Raw genomic sequence first — 22,952 nt, 5'->3', positions numbered from 1 at the left:
ATCACATTTTCTGTTTCAATATTCATATTGGAAATGGAAACAACTCGAGCAGGCTAAACATTTTCTAGGACCTCTTCATCTGCCAGGGTAAGATTTCCCAAAGAGAATGTGACGCCCAGTTGTTAGTGAGTTGTTATTTTAACTTCCGCTTTTTGACCGTTATCTGTAAAGATGGTATATGTGTTTGTATTAGATAGTATTCTCCATCATAATATTATAATGATAATACTTTAGCTCTTTAAGGCCATTAATATTTTATCTTGAAACAAACACATCTTTGAAATTCTGTAAGACAACCAGATAACAAACATTACTGTTTGTTAAACATTACTGTTTGTTAAACATTACTGTTTGTTGCCAAAGAATAACTATGATCTTTATATGATTTTATCTTCCGATCAAACTCTCGAATAATTGTTTTGAAATATATATTGTCATTTGGTTAGTACCTGTTCATCAAAGAATATATGTTTAAACCGAAACAGTATACTGAAAAACTTTGTAAAATAAAGCATTAATTTACTTGTTATTGAACTTAATCGGAACCGGCATTAGTAAAAACAATTTTTAAAACATGTTGAAAGATGTAACTATATAGATACTTTTTGTATGTATTATCCCCATCATAATATTAAAGTAATAAAAAAAATGAATCTTTACATCAGCTTAAAAGAAAACGGCTACATACAGCTGAAGTTTCCTTCTTTTGAATATGAATATGTCCAGTTTTGGATTGAGATAATGACAGAAAAAAATGTTCCCTCTTTAACAAACATTTATTTGGTTTAAAGTCATGCCAGTGGGTTTGGGATACCCCCCCCCCCCCATGAACTTTTTAATAACTTCTAGTCCGAAATGATGCATTATAGGCCTATTTTATTACTATGTTGTCTTTTATTGAAATCAAATTGAACTTGGATATTGGGAGGGCGGGCGCCGGGTCCGCCCCCCTTCCTGGATTCGCTTTTGATTTAAACTTTTCTTTTTACTTAGACCAGTTAAAACTTCAAACGAAGAGTTTAAGAAGATTGCGTTTAAGACATTCGATCACTTACTGAAAACATTTATATATGTTAAGAAACTTAACTAAAAAAGTTACGTTTTTTTAAATGACTAAAATTACATGAGAACCACGTTTTTGTATATACTTAAGTTTGTATTTGAATTTGAAAGCGCGCATTATTCATGTCATGGATTATTGACCAACACTCCATGGTCAAAATCAAGGTAATATACCGATTTTGTTTTGGAAAACTGTCCCTATTCCCAGATATAACTAACAAAAGCCCCTGTATTCACAACAAAACTACATTTGGTGGCCGGACATAACACAGCATCCATCATGGTTCGGATACGTAAAAGTTGTTTTTACAAACGTTTTGAAACCGTGCAGATCATGTTAAACACTCGCTAAAATACTCGTTTTCTAAAGATGTTAGAAATGGTACCTACTAAGTATACGATCTGAACACATGAGACATTTTAAGAATTTACAGTCCATACGTTATCCAATGTCGAAATGTATCTAAACTGACATGAATCTATCAACATTTAGAATACAAATTATGCATCAGTCAATTGTAACCACGCCCCCCCCCCCCAGGTCCGGGCGTATAGGTATACTGGGGAAAGCCGGAGAAATGGGCCGTGTTTTTACCTTTCAGGTTGCCCCGCAGTGCCGGTTGAAAGCGGTGGTGTTGTCTTCGCTTTAAATTTAGCTGGGAAAGGGCCTTACCTTGGGTCCCTGGGGTTCGGGGGCATTTGGCGGGGATTTTACCTCTGTTCGTCCCGCAGGGCGGGGATTTTAGCCGGAGTTGGCTGGACCGAAAGTCAAAGTCCCCGCTATTCCCTGGACCTGGGGGCCGTGATTAAAATGACAGGTGCATTACATTTCAAGCCAATGCAATTGCAGATAGGCAATTATTAAGTACTATGCTAAATTATAAAGAATTTCAGTCCGCCTGCTGTCACTCATCCGATACACACTCCCTGCGTCAGATTTTGCGTTGTCAATGTATCAGCCAATGAGGTTGTATTCTTAGTCAGTTAGATGAAATAAAGTAATACCTTAATGATAAAGAAGGGCTCGTTCGCCACGCTCACTCCGCCCATTCGTAATAATTAAGAATTTAATTCATGTCATCTAATTATTACATAATGAGCCCATTATGTTGTAAACGATAATATTATATTTTTTTTATTTATATATGAACGTGGATAAACCTAATTGAATTTCAACCAGACGCAGAATATATGAATATGCCACAAACAAACTTAAATAAATCAAATTTGTCTTAATTTTTTACATGTGAACTTAATTTGGCTAGCAAGAATAGGGAATGTAATAATAATAATACACATCACACAAATACATACTTTGTATTGCAACTGTTGTAGATATATACGTAATTTAGCTTGTTGTTTTTCTCTTCATTTTTGTTAAGTTATCTGAAAAAGTCAAATAATATGAAATTATGTGTGTAACACCAGCGATCTAAGATGATGGTATTACCTCCCATTTCTTTATGGATCGATTGAGTCATATGACATATTTGGTACAATTTACTTCCTTGTTGATAGGAGGCGTTGTCGAAACACGAAGGACATCTACGTTTTCACAAAATATTAATTTAATTTCAAAATAAAAATGGCTTCAAAGTTTGAATCATCTATTCACAGAGGTGGTGATTTCATCCATGATTTTACATGTTCTCCATGTGAAGAAAACGGACTTAACACGGAAGCTCAACATTTTTGCAAAGAATGTTCGAAATATTACTGCAACAAATGTGCACCGGTTCACAATACATTATATAACAGGCACACGGTTTTTGGGCGCAAGGACCTGGACAACTGGGCAGGTTCAACGACGACGATTTCAAATGCTGTAGAGATATGCGAGAGACATCCCGGCAAGTCATTGGAACTTGTTTGTGATGACCATGACCAACTATGCTGCCACGTGTGCATCGCAGTTGACCACAGGTAAATGTAATGGTTTCGTTTGTTGTATGTAAACGGTTGCATCAATTATATTGGAAACACTGTCCTTGTTCACTAGCGGATCGTGCGGAGAGGGGGGGGGGAGCAAGAGACACCCGCCACGCGCCCGTCCAAAATCGTTCAAGTTTACTTTTTATTTCAATACGGGATGATAAAAGTAATAAAATACGCCCAAAATGCACCATTTTGGACTAAAAATTGCCAAAGAAAATTGAGGGAGCATTATGATGACTTGTACCCCAGACCCATAATGTAGATTATGCTGCCTTGTTTCCCCAGGCCCCTGAGGTAGATTATGATACCTTGTTACCGCAGACCCCTAATGTAGATTTTGATGCCTTGTTACCCCAGGCCCCTAAGGTAGATTATGATGCCTTGTTACCCCAGGCCCATAATGTAGATTATGATGCCTTGTTTCCCCAGTTCCCTAATGTAGATTATGATGCCTTGTTACCCCAGGCCCCTACGATAGATTATGATGCCTTGTTACCCCAGACCCCTTATGTAGATTATGATGCCTTGTTTCCCCAGATCCCTAATGTAGATTATGATGCCTTGTTACCCCAGGCCCCTAATGTAGATTATGATGCCTTATTACCCCAGGCTCCTCAGATACATTATGATGCCTTATTACCCCAGGCTCCTCAGATACATTATGATGCCTTATTACCCCAGGCTCCTCAGGTACATTATGATGCCTTATTACCCCAGGCTCCTCAGGTACATTATGATGCCTTATTACCCCAGGCTCCTCAGATACATTATGATGCCTTATTACCCCAGGCTCCTCAGATACATTATGATGCCTTATTACCCCAGGCTCCTCAGGTACATTATAATGCCTTATTACCCCAGGCTCCTCAGATACATTATGATGCCTTATTACCCCAGGCCCCTAAGGTACATTATGATGCTTTATTACCCCAGGCTCCTCGGGTACATTATGATGCCTTATTACCCCAGGCTCCTCAGATACATTATGATGCCTTATTACCCCAGGCTCCTCAGGTACATTATGATGCCTTATTACCCCAGGCTCCTCAGGTACATTATGATGCCTTATTACCCCAGGCTCCTCAGGTACATTATGATGCCTTATTACCCCAGGCTCCTCAGGTACATTATGATGCCTTATTACCCCAGGCTCCTCAGGTACATTATGATGCCTTATTACCCCAGGCTCCTCAGATACATTATGATACATTGTTACTGCAGGTCCCTTAGGTACATTATAATGCCTTATTACCCCAGGTCCCCATGCCTTATTATCCCAGGCCCCTAATGTACATTATAATGCCTTATTACCCAAGGCCCCTAATGTGCATTATGATACATTGTTACTCCAGACCGTTAATGTACATTACACTGCCGAGTTACCCAATAAATGTTTGGTATAAAAATTAGATATGGTATTGCTTGCTGATAACGAAAATGCAACTAAGGATTGAAAATGCATTGCATTTTAAAGCGGCACTCTCACTAATGGAAAGTTTTTACGTGTTGTCTTTTTATATTTGTCTCAAGATAAGTTGATTTTTGTCATCAATGCCTCAATTGAGTCAATATGAAAATCTGTGATCTGATTTTTTGTCAGCAGTCTCATATCACTGGTTTCCAGAAATTTGCTCAGCAATTCGCTCATTCATAGATAAAAAATAAGAAAGTTTTCAATACGGTCAAAATGTGAGAGTGCAATGAGCTTTAAAGTAAAATTTCATTTTATATTAAAAAATCTTCAACTAAAATCCGAAATAGCCTATTTTTCAATCGTTCGAGGGCAAACAATCGTGTTTGTAATTATCTTTTCGGTATATTGTGAAGATATTATTTCTCTAAACATATACTCTTTCCAAGTAATAACACAAAATATGGCTGTCACCAGGCATCAAAATCCACATAATTGTTCATCCAATTTCTCGAAACATCTTAAGTCCCTCATAACAGGATCAAGCACAGCACGCTATTTTTGATTTGGTATAAATTGTGTTATATTACGATTTTAAAATTTGTTGACTCTTTAAAGTAGATAATATTTGAGATAAATAGGATAAACTTCGTGGTGTTTCATAAAATCATATTTATATGAGTAATATTGCTGAATGCAGTAAGATACTTAAGTTGTAAGTTACGGTTAAGAATTTTCGAGAAATTGTAGCTGGATACCTTAATAAACCGAAGATGTGAAACGTCATTTAATAAATAGTCAGCCGACGTTGTTTTTTTCAAAGGTATTGTAATTGTTTATAGCGCTTTGCTGTTAATATAGAAATTACCTGCGAAATGTGTATATACAAGACTCAATCATTGTTTTGTACCATTGGGATGTTGGGCGGGGCATATAGGGGATATCATAAGACAGTGGGTGGTTCGCGACAGGCGGGATATTAAAGACGGAAAACTGACGTGGCCGGTTGGTTTATCATCAAATGATTTTTGGAAGCCTTGGACCTTTGACACATCCCCCGGTGTAACAAAACAGAGCATACGGTTGAAAACGATGCAATGATATTGTATGAATATTTATTCTTAATGTCAGCTGTGCAAACGTAATTATAAATTGAAAGTCGAAAGGAAGAAAGATATAGCCATGTTTATAATAATAGTTCATAATTAGCAATACACATGTACATTGTTTATTGCAGGAAATGTTCCAAGGTGCAGCACATTCCAGATCTTGCAAAGGGAATCTACAAGGACGCCGACTTTAAAAGCCTGCCTGGCAAAGTTTCAGAACTTAGAAAACAACTTCATGACATGGAAGAAGCACGAAAGAAAAATACAGCATCATTAAAAAGCACAAGGGCAGCCATCCTAAATGAAATTAAGGCTATTCGGAAAAAGATAAATGAAATCATTGATAAAATAGAAAGGACATCCATTAAAGAATTGAACTGCTTGGTAGATAAGCTCGAAGATAGGATAAAAGAAGATGTAGTAAATTGTGCTCGAATGGACAACGAATTAAAGGATTTCGTGAACTTCATTGAGGCCTCAAATAGAAGAAATAATGCACCCTCATGATATATCAGATACAGGAAATGCAAAGCTAAAATAAGGGAAGTGAATAGGCTCATTCCACGTAGCTATGAAGTTGATACATACGCTGTATCATTTAGGGCTAATAGCGTACTGGAGGAAATGCTGTCGTCGGTTAGTATTTTTGTAGAAATTGAAGAATTAACCGTGGAGACCAAATTAGCACCAAGTCAATATCTCGACCCAAACCATGTCTTTAAGGAAACTGGATATAAAGTATACAACGTGGCGTTGAGTATTGACACTAAACACTGTTTTATCTGGGGTATATGTGAGCTACCAAGTGGAGAAATTGTCATTGCAGACTACAATAACCTTAAAGTGAAACTCCTGGATCAGGAGTACAAGGTGGTCAACCACTGGGATGTACCCAGTAATCCATTAGGCGTGTGCCACATTGGAGGGAATGAAGTTGTCGTTTGTATTGGCCGTGAGTTGCAGTTTATCAATATCACGAAAGGAAAGATATTGAAAACAAAAACGATAACTTGTACACACCCCTGTTTTGATGTAGCTTATCATGAGGACATGCTTTACGTCTGCTCGGCCAATACTCTGTACGTCTACATGAAATCTGGACAGATGATGCAAACGTTCTACGAGGACGAATCGGGTGGTTTGACCGTTGAGAGATGTTCGTTCAGAGGAGACGGCAACGTTGTGTACATCACCGATCGTGAGAACGCCCGAATCATTTGCATTGACCCTGACATGAGACAACCTAGCAGAATATATGTGACGCCTGCTGGACACGTGTTTGTCTGCAGCTGGACCTCTAATTTAATCATGCAAATCGAGAAGGACGGAAAGAGGAAGTTGGCCACATTGTACGGAAATAAAGGACATTTAAAAGCACCGATGGCTTTGTTTTTCAGCAATAGAACGTCCGGTATAATCGTGGGAGGACATATGAATTCTCTTATGCACATTTCTTTGCAGTAAAGTCAGTATTGAGTGAACAGTTTGGGGTACGACATTGTGTAGTGACTTACATAACACATATACGCAAAAAAGTGTTAGTTAATAAATTTACGCTAACTGTACATTGTAAACAATATGAATAAGAACTTATATGTTCGCTAGCGTCATTATACTGCGTTTTATATCTTTTAACATGAGTAAGAGATACTATGTCCACAGTTTTATCTTCATGTCTGGTTATCATTTTTTTTAATGGCGGCAATCATTTATCTATTACGTTACCGTGATTGTATGCTGTACAGACTATGTATTGTGGAGCACATGCCGGATTTATATCTCTCATACCGAGAACGAAATCATTTGTCTTTTTTCTTTTAATACGTGATTGCTTTCCATTTATCATAATAACTCTTACGTGTATACAAGTAATATGCAGTTAATATAAATTCATGTTTTCTTTATATATACAAAATACATTTCATTTCAAGATATTGACTTGCTGTGTTTTTCAAAATCTGCAGAAATGATTTATTATTGATCACTTCGAAGCGACAGCATACAGAATAGAGTACAACATGTGTTATATATAGACTTTGGCTTTCGGTCCAGCAAAACCCGGGTAAAACCCACGCCCTGCGGGGACGAACTGCTGGTACTTCAGAGGTTTCTATGTGCTAAATGCAAGCAACTCCGATTTGTCGGTCTTGATTGTACACACAACAGAAACGATTTTTAAAGTCGTTAATATGATAACAAAAAGAACATTACCCTAATAAGCTGATTTCTGACATAAATAATAAACAAGCATACACTACATAGCATTACGTTACAATGAATTGTTGATATTTAAATAAACGCAATGTTACGCATGGAAAACATAATAACAGAGGCCTTTACAAGTCTTGCAGACAATTTTTATTCAAAACAAATGGATTTAAGCGCTTTATACAATTAACACATCCACTAGCTTTCCCGCAAGAAAGCGCAAAATATCCGTTTTTCGTTTTTCATTCTTTAAGAAACATAAAGGTGATGTAAAGAGCCAAATATATATATAGGCAACGAAACAATTTCTACATGTGGTCTATTGTTTTTCATTCAGAGATGCATACGTCGGATATTTAAAAGAACTGGTTAATATGTTGTGTTGAATGTAATACTTCTGAACAAAAAAAAATCTGCTCGCCTAGAACAAACACAACTCGCTAAAGTTCGATATTGACAAAGTCCAAATAAAGAGTTATCGTTCTTTATATTTAAGCGTTTACCTTTACAATATGTTTTTGTAAATGACATCAGGAAGTCTCTTTACAAAATGTCGGTCCTTTTTTGTATATTTTGTGCCCTCGATCTTGTGAACGTTCAAATTGCATGGCCGTTTTGGTTCTCATTCTTTGTAACTTTGAAGCAAACGTAATGTGTCTGCGCTAATGTGTTTCCGTAACTACTCAAACGCGTATCAAAACTGCATATTCGGTGTAAACCCTTCCAATCAGCGGATGTCGATTTCCCTCTATTGCATATATATTCTGACGAGTAATGTACAAGTACAACAATAATAAAACGTTCAACATTCTAAAACCCTTTAAAAACAATGACGTATCATCATCTCAATTCACGATACAAGGTAATTCTTATCCGATGTGTTTTTATGGAAAATGGCCGAGATGTTCCGAATGCATTTCCTCAAGCAGATTTCAGTACGGTCTTTATCTTCACAACCATATGCAATCACATGTTAACTGTTTGTTTGAGAGTATTATGCGGTCTGGGGCGTTGGAGGTGGACGCTGTGTGGCAATATATAAGAACGAAATGAACAATCATATTTTAGAGTAGATTGGTAAAAAGCTAACCATATTCTCAAAACCAAAATATAAAAAAAAATCTCTGAAGACATTATTAAACTTTAAACCAAAAGACACTAATTTTTAACAATTTAATCAACATTTCCCGAGTTAGATTTGTAAAAATTACACACTTATTTTTATCAATTGTATATACGCGTCAGTTTACTCACACTCTAAGGATTTACCGTGGTAATAGTACGTAAAACATATACAAGTTATATATGCACAAAACAAAATCACGACGACAGAATTGAGAAGCAAGTTTAGCAGAATGTACAAAGAGCAATAACTCACAAAATACTGCGCCCAGAGTAATGGATCGTGTACACTGTGCTTCTCCCCAACGTGATAGATTTGTATATGAAGTTTAAAGTCAATACCTTAAAGACATGTCAAGGTATGCCCAGGACAAATAATATGTACGAAAATTTAAAAAGGGTTATAACTACAAAATACTGCACCCGGAGTCATGGTCCTTATGCACTGCACTTCTCCCTGATGACATCCATTTGTGTATGGTGTATGAAGACAATACCTCAAAGACTTTTTAAGTTATACTCCGGGCAAACAATGTATGAATATTAAAAAAGGGGGAAAAACTGCAGCCAGAGTTATGGATCATGTGCAATGCACTTCTCCTTAGTGAGATATTTGTCTTTAATTTTTGAAGTCAATACCTTGAAGACTTTTCCAGTAGTGTTCCGGGCAAAAATAAGTATGGGACATCACATTATTCTGATTTAGGATTTTCACATTACATTTGTTTCTATCTACATTCAAATTCTCTCCAACCTGGCAATTCACAAACTCCCCAGATAACACATAAGCTAGAGCCCCATGTTGTATTCTTTGCAGCCTGTCATCTGTCGACACGTTGGCTTTGGCTTGGTACTATTTTGGTCGCTATGGATGATTCCGTTAACATCCAAGTGTAGATCATTTCTTCCAGTGAACTATTATGCTGTATACATGTTATTAGTGTGATGCAGTAACAAATGAAATTGTTCTGCATAGTGCGTTCTTTTGTCCATATTTTGACACGGCTATGGTACAAACTTATAAATCTCTTAGGTGAAGAACTCTAGACGCTTGATTTTATTAAATCTGCACCATGAACTTATTGAGATGTTTAGAAGATTCACTGATCTCGAGTTTTGCGAGAAAAATAAATTGACAATGTATGCCATTGTAACCAGAACACAATGATAAACTAACTATAATACAAACAGACGATAAGCGCCTGTTCCTGTCAGAATGTCAGAGTTAATGTGGTGTCCATAACCTGGTGCTTTATATGTGTCCATAATGTTTGTGTGTTTATGTTGTTATTTTTCTATGTCTATACTTCGTATTGTATATATTTGCAAAGCTATACTTCTCTTCATTTATGGAGGATAAACAGAAAAAATCTAAACTAAACTATATGACTCCGACCAATGCAACCTTAGGTAGTACACGTGACGCCTGCTGAACACGTCTTTGGATGCTTGACAAGGGCGAAGGGAGAAATTTGCTATATTTGGAGGTAATTTACCCACTTTGTAATGACCGAATGCCTTCCTTTTCACCAGTCGGGCCCGTATTCACTGATTTAAGACTCGTACTTAGAGATGCAAAGTTTTTACTGTTAAAACAGTATTTGCTTTTCAAATAATAGAACTGGTTTTCTGTAACATTTACACCAATGGTATCATTGGTTTAGAATAATTTTTAAGCAAGTTAAGAGTTACGCGTCTGAAACTCAAACTGAAAACGTTGGTGAATACTAGACCCTGAACTTCCAAATTTGCCTGCCGTTTGAATCAGTGACATCTAACAGGACATTTCTTTGTATTGAAGAAAAAAAAATACTTTCCGGTACAAGGTCGGGTCATTGCGCTTTTAATGGGACATGGATTGGTATATGACGTGACTCAACAGTTATTGTTTGTAGAACACTACATACTTGTGAGACCCATGACGAATATATGTTAGGATGTTTATTAATACTTTTACCATGTTTGAGTGTGTTTTTTTATATTTTCGTTTATGCATTAACTCCAATATCAGAACGGTAACAAGGTAGGCGCAATATCGGAACGGTAACAAGGTAGGCGTAGCTTAACCGTGCTATAACTATCGTGTGGATAAATAACAACCCTATATACTTATGCCCCGGGCTGTTAATTGAACGTAGTCCTTGGCAATAGTATCCAAAACTGTTAGAACACTCACAACACTCGTGATAGGAAGTATATTACGCGCTCGTGAATAATTTTATTAACTTGGATTGTGGGTGCAGCAATATTATATTCTTTCATAATGAGTAAAACATATTTCTCTGAGTTCTTATTTCTTTGTTGCAAATAGAGTTACTGTCCAAAATAGTTTTTATAAGTATCTTTAACAGTCTGATTCGCATATTGCTTGATCCTATTATAGTTCCGGTTATCTCGGAGAAGCATTTCATGTACATGCGTTAATTAGTTTCTGGAATAAATTATTTATTACATTTTTAAGCTTGGCGCGTTGCCATTGCCGTGTTATAATAGTGGTGGTTGTACACAGACATGATAATATGGATGCAAGGGCCATATCAATATTTAAAGGGTAAGTTTTCATTCATTATAACGTCATAATATATAAAAAACATACATTTTATTTGACAGTGCGATATGTTCAACAGTAAACAAAGATGGTCCAGATAGAAATAAAATCTGAAAAGCATCAACACAAGTATGTAGGTTTTTATTTCAACTGATATAGAACGTGCAAGTATATACTTTACAATGTTTCAAAGCGAAAAGACTTGTTTCAAGATTTTCTGTAAATTTGTTACTTTTTCGTTTTCTGTACATAAAAGCCTCTCAAATGATACTATGGGATCGCCATTCATCCACTTTTATATAAGTTAATAGTATATGTACACTGTACAGGAACACTGGACACACTATGATATTAATATTACATTGCGTAACCTAACAAGCATCAGCATTCTACAAAATATAAAATGGTAAAAAGACATGCGTGTATTTAACGTCGGTTGTAGTACAAATGTTTTTAATGCAACAACTACATCTAGTAAACAAAAATCAGATTCAAAGGCAGAGTAAACCCGCCAAAATCGTAAGGTTCAAAAGTTAGGAAACTGTCATCAAATGCACAAATGGGACAAAACAAACATCACACATGTAATATAAGCTGTTTATCTAGCCTAACACATATTGACGTTCAAGTGGCATATGATGCATAGTGCTTCGCCGTGTATGATTGTTTTTCTATAAATGAATAAATAAATATATATAAAGGGGTTTTCGCACAAAAATAACGGTGAACTTATGAACTTATTTTTCTCTTCTGGCCCCAATTTCTCTAGCTATTCCAAAGTCCCTTAATAGGCCACCTTTGTTGTATTGATATAAGTTGTAAATAGTGCTGGGACTTTAACATGTTATAACTTTAAAGACAATAACAACACAATGCATTTTGATTGGGAAAGTCAAATATGAGCAAGCAGTTTGGCAAAATGAAATAAGGCACTTTCAAACCTGACCCCGATTGGTCAAAAGTACCTAAGCAATAACTCAATTACTTATACTTTACAACTAAGCATGGTTTGAAATGGTTGTGTAAGAGTCATATAATCTTATACTAATATATTATATTGATGTTGTAAACTGTTTTTTACATATTCAACAACCTTATAAAGGATAATTATATTTACCCATTTCCTTTCTGTTAACAATATTTTCAGGATTTATGCATAAGATTTCAACACATTTTTAGATAAGTACATTGGATTTCCGTTGTCAAATGGTATCTTGCGTGTGATAAAACAGAACAGTTTGTTTCTATTGATTGGTTGCAGCAATCTCCAGATTGACTTCACGTGACGTGACTTCCCTTCTGATGGCTTCTTCGTCCTTTTCAGCAGCAGTTACTTTGGAAAAGCAATTTATCTTCGTGCAAACGAAAAGTCTTAAAGTGTATAATGAAAATATCACCATATGCATTACCGGCACCCCTACTAACACTATCAACAGAGCAGTTATTGATGTAGATCCAGGTTTACTCCAGTCTAAAACTGGGTAAACTGGGTCATTTCCGGTCACGTGATATATGATTGAGAAGAGGACGTATATGACGCTGTAGATGATTGGTTGATACACGTGGAGTATGAACACAGGTTTGGCACAAAATAACAAGGTAAGTATTGTGTAGACAGAGTTCAGTAGATGTGTATAGATGCTCCCATAGCCGAATTCTACAAATGGCAAATAATATATTTTGAAAAACAAGAAATAAGAAAACTCATTGTTTGTTGACAATTAAAAAAAATACTCAAATATTTAAAACAATTATATTACCATATTATGTATATATTTAAAAACATGTTGAATTAAACACTTCATAAATTAAACTATTAAATATCAGAGACTACGTTACCTGGCTCTAGAAGTGCGTAGTAAGACACCGTAACGACGAGAGAACATGCGTTACTCACGTTGAACAAGAGCCACAATGTACGTACATACCACGGTGTTGTCTTTACGTCACCTGAAAATATACGTTACACTTCGTCAGAGAATCAGTATCATTATATAATGGCAATTTTTATCGTTTTCAAGAAAAAATTGTAATAAAATGAATAGAACATTTTAATAGTTTTCATTAATTCAGTATTTTATATCGGAAGGAGTTTGGGGGAAATGTTCTAGCATGTACAGCAAATATTTTGTCCCCCACCATGTGCATAACTAATATGTCACGTATGGTTACTTATATTTGAACATATCATTACTCCATTTCATTGATCATATGAAAATTAAACGTTCAATGTTGGCGATAAACAGGCCGAGGGAGATTTCTTTTATTTTGTAGATCGTCGAAATTGGTGTTTTAGTGCATTCTGACATTCAATCTACGTTAAATAAATGTACAGAACATTTGAAAAGTCCACGACTGTAACTGGCCCAGAAAATAATTGCAAACACCCAATGTGCGAGTTCTTTATTTCTGACACATATAAACCAGAATCCATCCTTAAATATGGCATGTAGTTACGGAAATAAGTGATGGTTGAGGAAGTGGCGGGCCAGGAATTCAAAACTAGAGGGCGGAGCAACCGTAAAACTCCGCGTATTAATTGTCAATATGTCAATTTAAGGTTAAAATTATGTGTTTTAGGGTTAATATACCGGTCAACTTGGAGATGGGCATGGACCCTTGTGCACCCCTCTGGGACCGCCACTGGGCTGAGGTAAGAGAACCGTTCAAATATCTACAACAATCTTTACCGCACCCATCGTATTGTAGATCACCCACATTGAACAGTACCATAATCTTGTTGTTTTGTATTTAGTACTTACGTTGTTTAAAAAATCAAATTATTAATGCATGTATTATCTACACAAAGGCCAAAATAAAATAAAAAGAAATGCTGAATTAAACATAACGAACTTATGTTATAACCGTTGTATATGTGAACTAATGGCACTGTCAAAGCACAAGTTTAATTATTCAAAAAGCAGACCACAGACTGAACGGCTCAAATAGCTGGTTCCAAATCGTGTTTAGGCTCCGTGAGAAGGGAACGTTTCGTAAATTGAATTCATTCAAAAGGTTTTATTGGATTTGGCCTTAATGCCGCGTCAATTTAGGAGTGACTTTTGACAAGCGGCGTATAAAACACTTTGAACAATGGTACTACTTTATAACCATTTAATGTTATATCATGTAATAGGGTATACACTCGTATTATTAGGTATAAGACTTAAGTTACAAATAGGATCAGAACGAGTAAGGAAATTCGGTGCAAAAGAACTAGCAGTCCTCGTTTTTCACTCAAGAAGATTTCACATATTAATTCAGTGCACACTAATATTTATTCAGTTTATTGACATAATACTTAATGCGTTCGCCAAGATGCCCACTTGTTATACATGGCTGTATTGATCTTTTATTTGAATAAAGGATTTTTTTGCTTTTTAAAAAAATCATGCATGCATCCCACGCAATTTTGATATGATAGGCCACAATTAATAAATATATGCTTGGCGTTTCCCGTCCGCCTGACAAAACTTCCCACAACGCGAAACTTGTTTTATCTCTCTAAGGTGATATTATTATAAAGATATTTATTTCTTTGTAAACGGAAACGCCAATCACGCGTTTGATTTATTGTGGTCTTACTTACCATCTAGTATATCCTTCCGTTTCCATTGGACGAAAATTGTGACGACACAATCCAAAAATACGACCATACTCTGAAGAAAGTAGGACCAATTTGTCAGGTATATGAAATACTCTGCACCAGCATCGCTGTTGTAGTACACCTGTAGTGCCTGTGTGCTGATGTAGTAGACGGCCCATAAAACTGTCCATAGGATGTATATTCGAGGACCTAAACACTGAAAAACAAAATCAATTTACATTATTTAATAGCAGAAAGTTATAATTAAAGCATCTCTTAACAAACTTGGCTTGGTAGTCTAGAGAGTTGTAAGTTATTGTGGCTTCCATTTCCATGTTGGTCGTATATCAACCCACTGTAAGATATTGGTATACAGTCACTATACACATACCCAAATTGTAAACTGTTGGTGCATGTATAATAAGAACATACAATGTAGGTGCCTGCACCGTCACTCAGTTAAATAATTACGCCTGCATTGCATCGACCTTCCCACACAATACATTTTCTTAACGTTTGCATCCCATGACTGTAAAATGTTTGTTTTTGCATCACCACACTGTAATATATCTGAGCATGCAAAGCCTAACAGTAAGATGTGAAAGCTTTAAGCGCCTCACTTTTCATTGTTGGCGCATGCATTGCTACAAGGTATATATGCTATTGACGCATGCAAGGTCTAACAGTAAAATGTTCACGCATGCATTACTTCACCGTAGATATTATGTTGGCGCATGCAAGGTCTAACAGTAAATTGTTCACGCATGCATTACTTCACCGTAGATATTATGTTGGCACATGCAAGGTCTAACAGTAAATTGTTCACTTATGCCATTCTACATCGTAGATATTATGTTGGTGCATGCAAAGTCTAGCAGTAAATTGTTTGCGCATGCATTGTCGCACTGTAAAATGTTGCATCTCCACACAGCATAATATTGACGCAAACTTTTAAAGTAAGGCGCAAGCATAGCCCCAATCCAAATGTCGACATAAGTATCAACATACTGTAGCATGTGACGCATACATCGCCAAACTATAATTTAATGACGCAAGAATCGTCACACTGTAAAATGTCGACGTACGATGCTATGCCACACTGTAAAGCGTTATACCCATGCATCGTCAAAATGTAGCATGTTGCATAATCACACAGTGAAATGTTGGATATGCATCACAATACTTTTAAATGTTGGCGCATACCTCGCCTCTCAATTTAAATATTAGTGTTGGTATCGCCACAAAGTAAAATTCTTGATGCAAGCATTGCTGCACTCTAAAATAAAATGAGGAAGCAAGAATCGACCCCCCCCCCCCCCCAACTGAATAATGTTGCATACTTTATAGCCACACTATAAAATGTTGACGCATGCATAGCTTCACTGTAAAGTGTACCTCATGCATAGACATACATGTAAGTATTGACGCATGCCATTGTTAAATGTAGAAGCATGCTTCTCAACACCGTGGAATTTTGACGCCTGTAAAATGTGGACGCATGCATCACAATACAGTAAAAGGTATATCTTAACTATTTAAAGATGCGCTCTCACAGATTAACCTTTTAGCGACTCTGTTTTTAATGTTTGTCTTAGAATAAGCCAATATTGGCGTAAATGTCTGGCAACCAGTGATATAAGACTGCTGACAAAAGATCAGATAGCAGATTTCATATCAACTTTAAAAAAATGATGTTTTATGCATAAACAAGCATTTGTAAGGCGTTAGTATTGCTTTTAGCCATACACATTGCTTTTAAAACGTAAATATGAAAACTGCGATCTAATCTGGCTGGTTGACACCTTTACCATGACCTTGATGTAGAGTGAGTTCTACTTGCTTGTTTGCTTGATAACAGGTAATATTTCTTATGAGTAAATTCGGTCGCACAAAAAAGAGTGATTTATTGTTGCATTTCATATTTGTTTGATAGCTTTGCTTTCTGATAACGCTTCGGTTTTACTGTTCGATGTGTTTTTACCGAAGGTTTAAGTAGTTCTACCTACATACAAACCTGTATTAAACGGCCAATTTTTGTTGGAGAACCGCGGCATTCTGTACCAAACCGACCTATATAAGGTTTTATCGCTATTGTATAAAATGGTAGTTATAAAATGGTCAAATTTAACATTTTTCACTCAAAAAACATTTTACGCCTTTTGTGTGGGCAGACAGAGAAGTATTACTAGTTGAATCCTGGAGGTGGTTGTGTGATTTCGATGAATGGTATCTTTACTCTGTTAACTATTACGTAGTTACCAGAAAAATTAAGCCCTTGGTTTCGACGATACCTGAAAGATTGTTGAGAGCCCGGATAATGAACGATGCATGCGTGGTCAGGTTTTCTCGCCACCTGTGCAGGCCTAATTTGGAACTATTATAAAATAAGTATGAGAAAAGGCGAAAATAAGCGATAAATCAAGGAGAAACTCGCAACCATAAATCACTTTAAGACAACCAAGAGCAAATGTTTTTTTCTTTGATTATCACAATCAACTGATTTTTTTTAAAGTAAATTTTAAGATTAAGTAAAACATTTGACAAACTGAAATAAACTTCTTCGACAAATTGGAGACTCAAACTCAGAAAAGCAAGATCTTGATTTTATTGTAAAAAAAAAATATTACAGGAGCAAAGATGATATATAATACAATTAAAATCATACATATTTTGTCAAAATTATTAACATTATAGATATTTTTAAACATTTAAGAACTCGCTTTTTCTGAATCTCAAAATCGGACTCAAGACGTTCAGTGAATATCGACCCTGGACATTGTTAATCTATGCGCAATACAATTAGACGATTAAAGCTCACATGGCTCCACTGTACTTGCTGCCATGTTGCTGTTTTCTCATAGCTCTCTTATTACATGATCAAAATGTTATCTAAACAAAAAAGAAACAAGTGCTTCAATATCTGATCAAAATTTTATTCAAATAGCTTATTAAAGCATAAAAAAACTTTAGCGATATGCCGTCTAAAAGAAGGAAATAGTTATAAATACTGTGTAACTAGACAATAGTTCATTCCAAGACGCATTGACAGCTTTCATGCCAAACAGCAAAAGTAACAGATTTGTATTTTATATAACGAATAAGGTAATAATTTGGTTCAATGCATGGCATTTGTTTAACTTTATGATATATACATTTCACTATATCCATTTTTATACAACATATATTAAACTCATGTGAATATTTAGTGGTATGTCTACACATAGTGTAGATTTCCATTGCGATTGTTTTGCAGAAGCATTTTATGATGGCATAATTCTGCCGTAAGAGAACTTAATAGCGTTCGCAAATTGTTTCGTGTTAACCACTTAATATTCCCGATAATTATCTAGCTATCTAGTTAATATTCGCGATATTTTTTGGTAAGGTAAATATCATAAGACTAAAAACAGGCTTGAAAGTGCCCAGAACTGCCATTGTTTACCCTTTTAGCTATACAACACTAACAGGTTAACTAGTTATGGTTTGAGAATTTCACTTTATAAGTAACAAAATAATTGGTTAACGTAATAAGATGCGTGTTACCACTTATCTATAAATGCACTTTTGGCTTCTAGCAGTAACTGGTTATTTAGTTATGGTTTGAGAATTCCACTTAATAATTAACATACTAACTGGTTAACGTAATAAGATTCGTGTTATATCCAGTTAACCAGTTAGTATGTTTCTGACTAAGTGCAATTTGCAAACCATAACTAGATAGCCTGACTTTCTTTGAGATTCATATACTATCAAAATGGAGTGCTTAAATGTAAAATACATTAAATAATAAAAGCTATCACACTCCTATTTCAGCTAATACTTTCAATCAAAAATCACCCGAGGTTAAAATTTGTACACGTGGCCTTAAAACGCAGCATATCGTTATGAATATATGATATAATGGGGAGAAAACGTGAATGCGTGCAGCTTAAATGGTTTCTGACAGGATAACATATATCTCTTAAGATTCTACAAAATAATATCGCTAAGTGAATAAGTTGTATCAAATATAGATATCGTTAACTTCGTGAAAATATTAGCTTCATCATTATGTCTAATGATCTTTTCAACACAACCTAGTGGCATTTTATTACAAAAGCAATGTTGTCAAATACCATATAAACAAGTCCAAAAATTACCCGAGGTGAAAATTTGCACACGTGGCCTTAAAACGCAACATATCGTAATAAATATATGATATAACTGTTTCATAATGTAATTTCATACTGACATACATGTACACAACACTTATTTTAATAACCCATTTCAAAATCATTGTCAAAATGATTTGAATGTCAAAATGACCAAATATGGCCAACAACGACAGAACTATTACTTATATCTTCGTTGTATTTGAAAAAGACATAATATAATTAAAATTACAAAACAGTTTTAATCATAGTTTAACTCTTTTCCCATATTAAAAGTCAAGTCAACCATACAATGGCCCTACTTTAGCACACCCAGTGGTAAACAAGCTACATATAAAAAAGATGTGAGTGAAAACTTAGGGTTCTTGAAATCGATAAAAAAAATATATTTTCAGGAAAATTATGGTTGCCAGGGTAACACAACACATCTTGTTAATAATAATAGGTCACATTCAACATTATATAAACATTTATATGGTAATGGCGGCCATCTTGAATTTTGGCAGCCATATTGGATTAATCCAGAGTGGGTCCTGAGCTTTTTTCAATCATAATTATATTTCCTGCAAGTGTACAAAGTCTCAAAATTTTAACCAGATACGTGGCCACGTATAGCTATTTATCAAGAGTCAAATGAGTCAAACATGACAATGCATTAAAATTTAAAAAAAAACATGGCATCGACTTTATTGTGCGCTTTTGATTGAATGATTTGTGACGTCAGAATAAAACAGATAAAGAAACAGCAAATTTTGAGAAAATTGTTAACTATCAGTTTGAAATGCTTCTGTGATATAGTTCTTGCCGACCCTTTACAATCTGAACATGTTCCTTAAACATATTTGACCTCAATTATTAAAATAACTGACCTGCGGTATGACAAAATCCCGAGGGTTCTCGTGATGAAGCCCAAGACGGGCGACACGAAATTCCTCCCGAAGCTCCTTGCATCCGCCTCCACGCATGGTGGTCCCGAATCGATCGTCTCACTTCCGGTAGCCGACCCTTAAGCCTGGTGTCTGTTTGCAGCTTCTTTCGTCTACCTTCCGGTTACCGCCACTCCCGTCGTTATTGTCGCCACACTTCTGATAAACGCTTCCGTCGTATACCTTCCGATGGCCGTTTCTTGTTTGCGCGTTTCTACCGCCTTACATCCGGTGATCGTTCTAGCAACCTCAATACCTATTTCATTGACTGCATCATCGATTTAACTTCACTGCAATCTCATTTCCGGTGGCAGACATCTACCGCAGCTTCAATTTTGAGTTTTCTAAAACTGCCGATGTTTTAAACTTTCGAGTGAAGATATTTCCTTGGTTCTCTTTGTTGAGCCTATCGTAACATCCTTAGCCTAAGCCTATATGATATATTTGGCTTCCTCGCTTTTTATTTATATTTTAAAGCGTCTTTATGTCATTAACTTCGACTGTCTTAATTTGTCCGTGTTTTTGTGTTTATATGATTTTGTGTTTACACTAAAACCTTTTGAAATTATGCATATCGCATTTTGTTCTTAGAGACAGACTGTAGTTTGCCTCAATGTATATGTAAACATTATTTGTTCTCAAGATGTTTTCGGTTTTAAACAAATATATGATATGCACCGTACGCGAAATTGATCAAATACAATTTACTGATTATTTCCACTGCAGTATGGACGTTAACTTTAAAAAACCCACACAAATTATTCAAACAATATATAGATATGTTTCACAAATGTAGAATTCAATGTGTTTATTCAACTTCTGTCAATGGAATGGTTTAAGCGTTTAAAGAACGTTTGTATATGGGTGTTATCAACAATGATATTTATAATCTTAAGCCATTAAATATTTAACAAAAACACTTGCTGACCTTTGAATTGACCTATTGTTATTTTCATTGCACTTGTACAATAATCCTATATAATATGCTTTTGTCCGCATTTATATAAGTGCCAAAGGGCTCGTTTCGAAATAAGTTACATAATGTTATTTTTAGCGTTAGGTCGTCCGGTTACCGCATTTGTTATCCCACTCGCTTCTCACCAAGGCGACACGGGTTCTATTCCCAGCCTGGGTGCATGCGAGTTTGGTTTGTGATTACCAAGCCGGACAAGTGGGTTTTCTCCGGTATTCCGGTTTCCCCGACAACACAAGGCCCTCTAGGCTTATTAATTGTTTTGGGTCACTTTTAGCACTTTTACCATTGTCATTAGGTGACAGAAAATCCCTAAAGGTGACCCAAAACAATTGATAAATTCACAGTTTGACAAACTGAGTAAGGGTATTATAATAACAAACTTTTATCAGTTTGGTAAAAAAACTTGCTAAATGGCTTAATTTTTCAGTGAGTGTGTTTTTAACAATCATATTAATTTTGGACTTGTGACAACCCAGGGTGGGTATTTTGAATACCCTGAAAATTCTACTGTGGGTATTTTGAATACCCTGAAAATTCTGCTGTGGGTATTTTGACTGCCATTTTTGAGGTGTGGGTATTTTGACCGTGGGTATTTTGACCGTGGGTATTTTGAGTGGTACCCGCTGAAACTAATGTTGTAATAACTTGTAGCCTAACCCATTTGTACTTTTTGTTTGATTGTAAGTGTACGTGTAAATTGTATGCAAAATAATTCTGTTTAAAAAAGAGCAATAAAATATGATTAAAAAACTCTAGCGCAACATCGTGCCAACGAGAGTGACTTAGAATAAGTTATCATGTCTTTCTTCACAATCGTTGTAAAATAAATACTGTTTAAACTAATATTGGTGTCAAATGCTACGGTAACCGAACGGTGGTTTAAAACAGACAATAGTATCGAAATCAGTAATATAATTACATTCTATGATACACATAGCCACCTTTATGTTGTATTCATTCCAAAAGCGTTATATTTTCATTTTACTTCGGACGCAAGACATACGACAGCGCCATCACTACTTGCAACACCATCACTAGAGCAATAGCGCCACCACTACTCGCAACGCCATCAATAGACCAACAGCGCCACCACTACTCGCAACGCCATCACTAAACCAACGGCGCCACCACTACTCGCAACGCCATCAATAGACCAAGAGCGCCACCACTACTCGCAACCTCATAAATAGACCAACAGCGCCACCACTACTCGCAACGCCATCACTAAACCAACGGCACCACCACTACTCGCAACGCCATCAATAGACCAACAGCGCCACCACTACTCGCAACGCCATCACTAGACCAACGGCGCTACCACTACTCGCAACGCCATCAATAGACCAACAGCGCCACCACTACTCGCAACGCCATCACTAAACCAACGGCGCCACCACTACTCCCAACATCATCACTAAACCCACAGCGCCACCACTACTCTCAACGCCATCACTAGACTAACAGAGCCCACACTGATCGCAACGCCATCACAGCGCCACCATCACTAGACCAACAGCGCCACCACTACTCGCAACGCCATCACTAGACCAACAGCGCCACCACTACTCGCAACGCCATCACTAGACCAACAGCGCCACCACTACTCGCAACGCAATCACTAGAGCAACAGCGCCACCACTACTCGCAACGCCATCTCTAGAGTAACGGCGCCACCACTTATCGCAACGCCATCACTAGAGCAACTACGCCCCCACCACTCGCAACGCCATCACTAGACCAACAGCGCCACCACTACTCGCAACGCCATCACTAAACTAACAGCGCCACCACTACTCGCAACGCCATCACTAGACCAACAGCGCCACCACTACTCGCAACGCCATCACTATTCACCAACTAGTCACAATGATTCAAAGCAAAAATATAATTATTTGTATTTTCGTTATAGTTGATAAAA

The 22,952-nt window shown here is 36.4% G+C and overlaps 1 protein-coding gene and 1 pseudogene across 1 annotated transcript; one reads left to right on the top strand and one right to left on the bottom strand.

Moving 5' to 3' along the window:
• The first annotated feature begins 2,567 nt into the window (after window positions 1-2,567).
• Window positions 2,568-7,449, top strand: LOC128218295 (uncharacterized; annotated as a pseudogene).
• A 4,085-nt stretch (window positions 7,450-11,534) lies between these two features.
• LOC128218294 (protein rolling stone-like) lies at window positions 11,535-20,731 on the bottom strand. The gene is made up of 4 exons (XM_052925940.1): window positions 20,002-20,731; window positions 14,985-15,198; window positions 13,235-13,345; window positions 11,535-13,052 (listed from the first exon to the last, which is right to left on the bottom strand). The coding sequence occupies exons 1-4, from the start codon at window positions 20,095-20,097 to the stop codon at window positions 12,640-12,642; spliced, it is 834 nt and encodes a 277-aa protein (XP_052781900.1). The 5' UTR covers window positions 20,098-20,731; the 3' UTR covers window positions 11,535-12,639.
• Window positions 20,732-22,952: the final 2,221 nt, after the last annotated feature.

This window comes from Mya arenaria, chromosome 14 (assembly GCF_026914265.1).
Source record: "Mya arenaria isolate MELC-2E11 chromosome 14, ASM2691426v1".
NCBI classification, from domain to species: domain Eukaryota; kingdom Metazoa; phylum Mollusca; class Bivalvia; order Myida; family Myidae; genus Mya; species Mya arenaria.
Note: the sequence above shows the minus strand (reverse complement) of the source record. Positions and strands in the feature narration are given on the sequence as shown.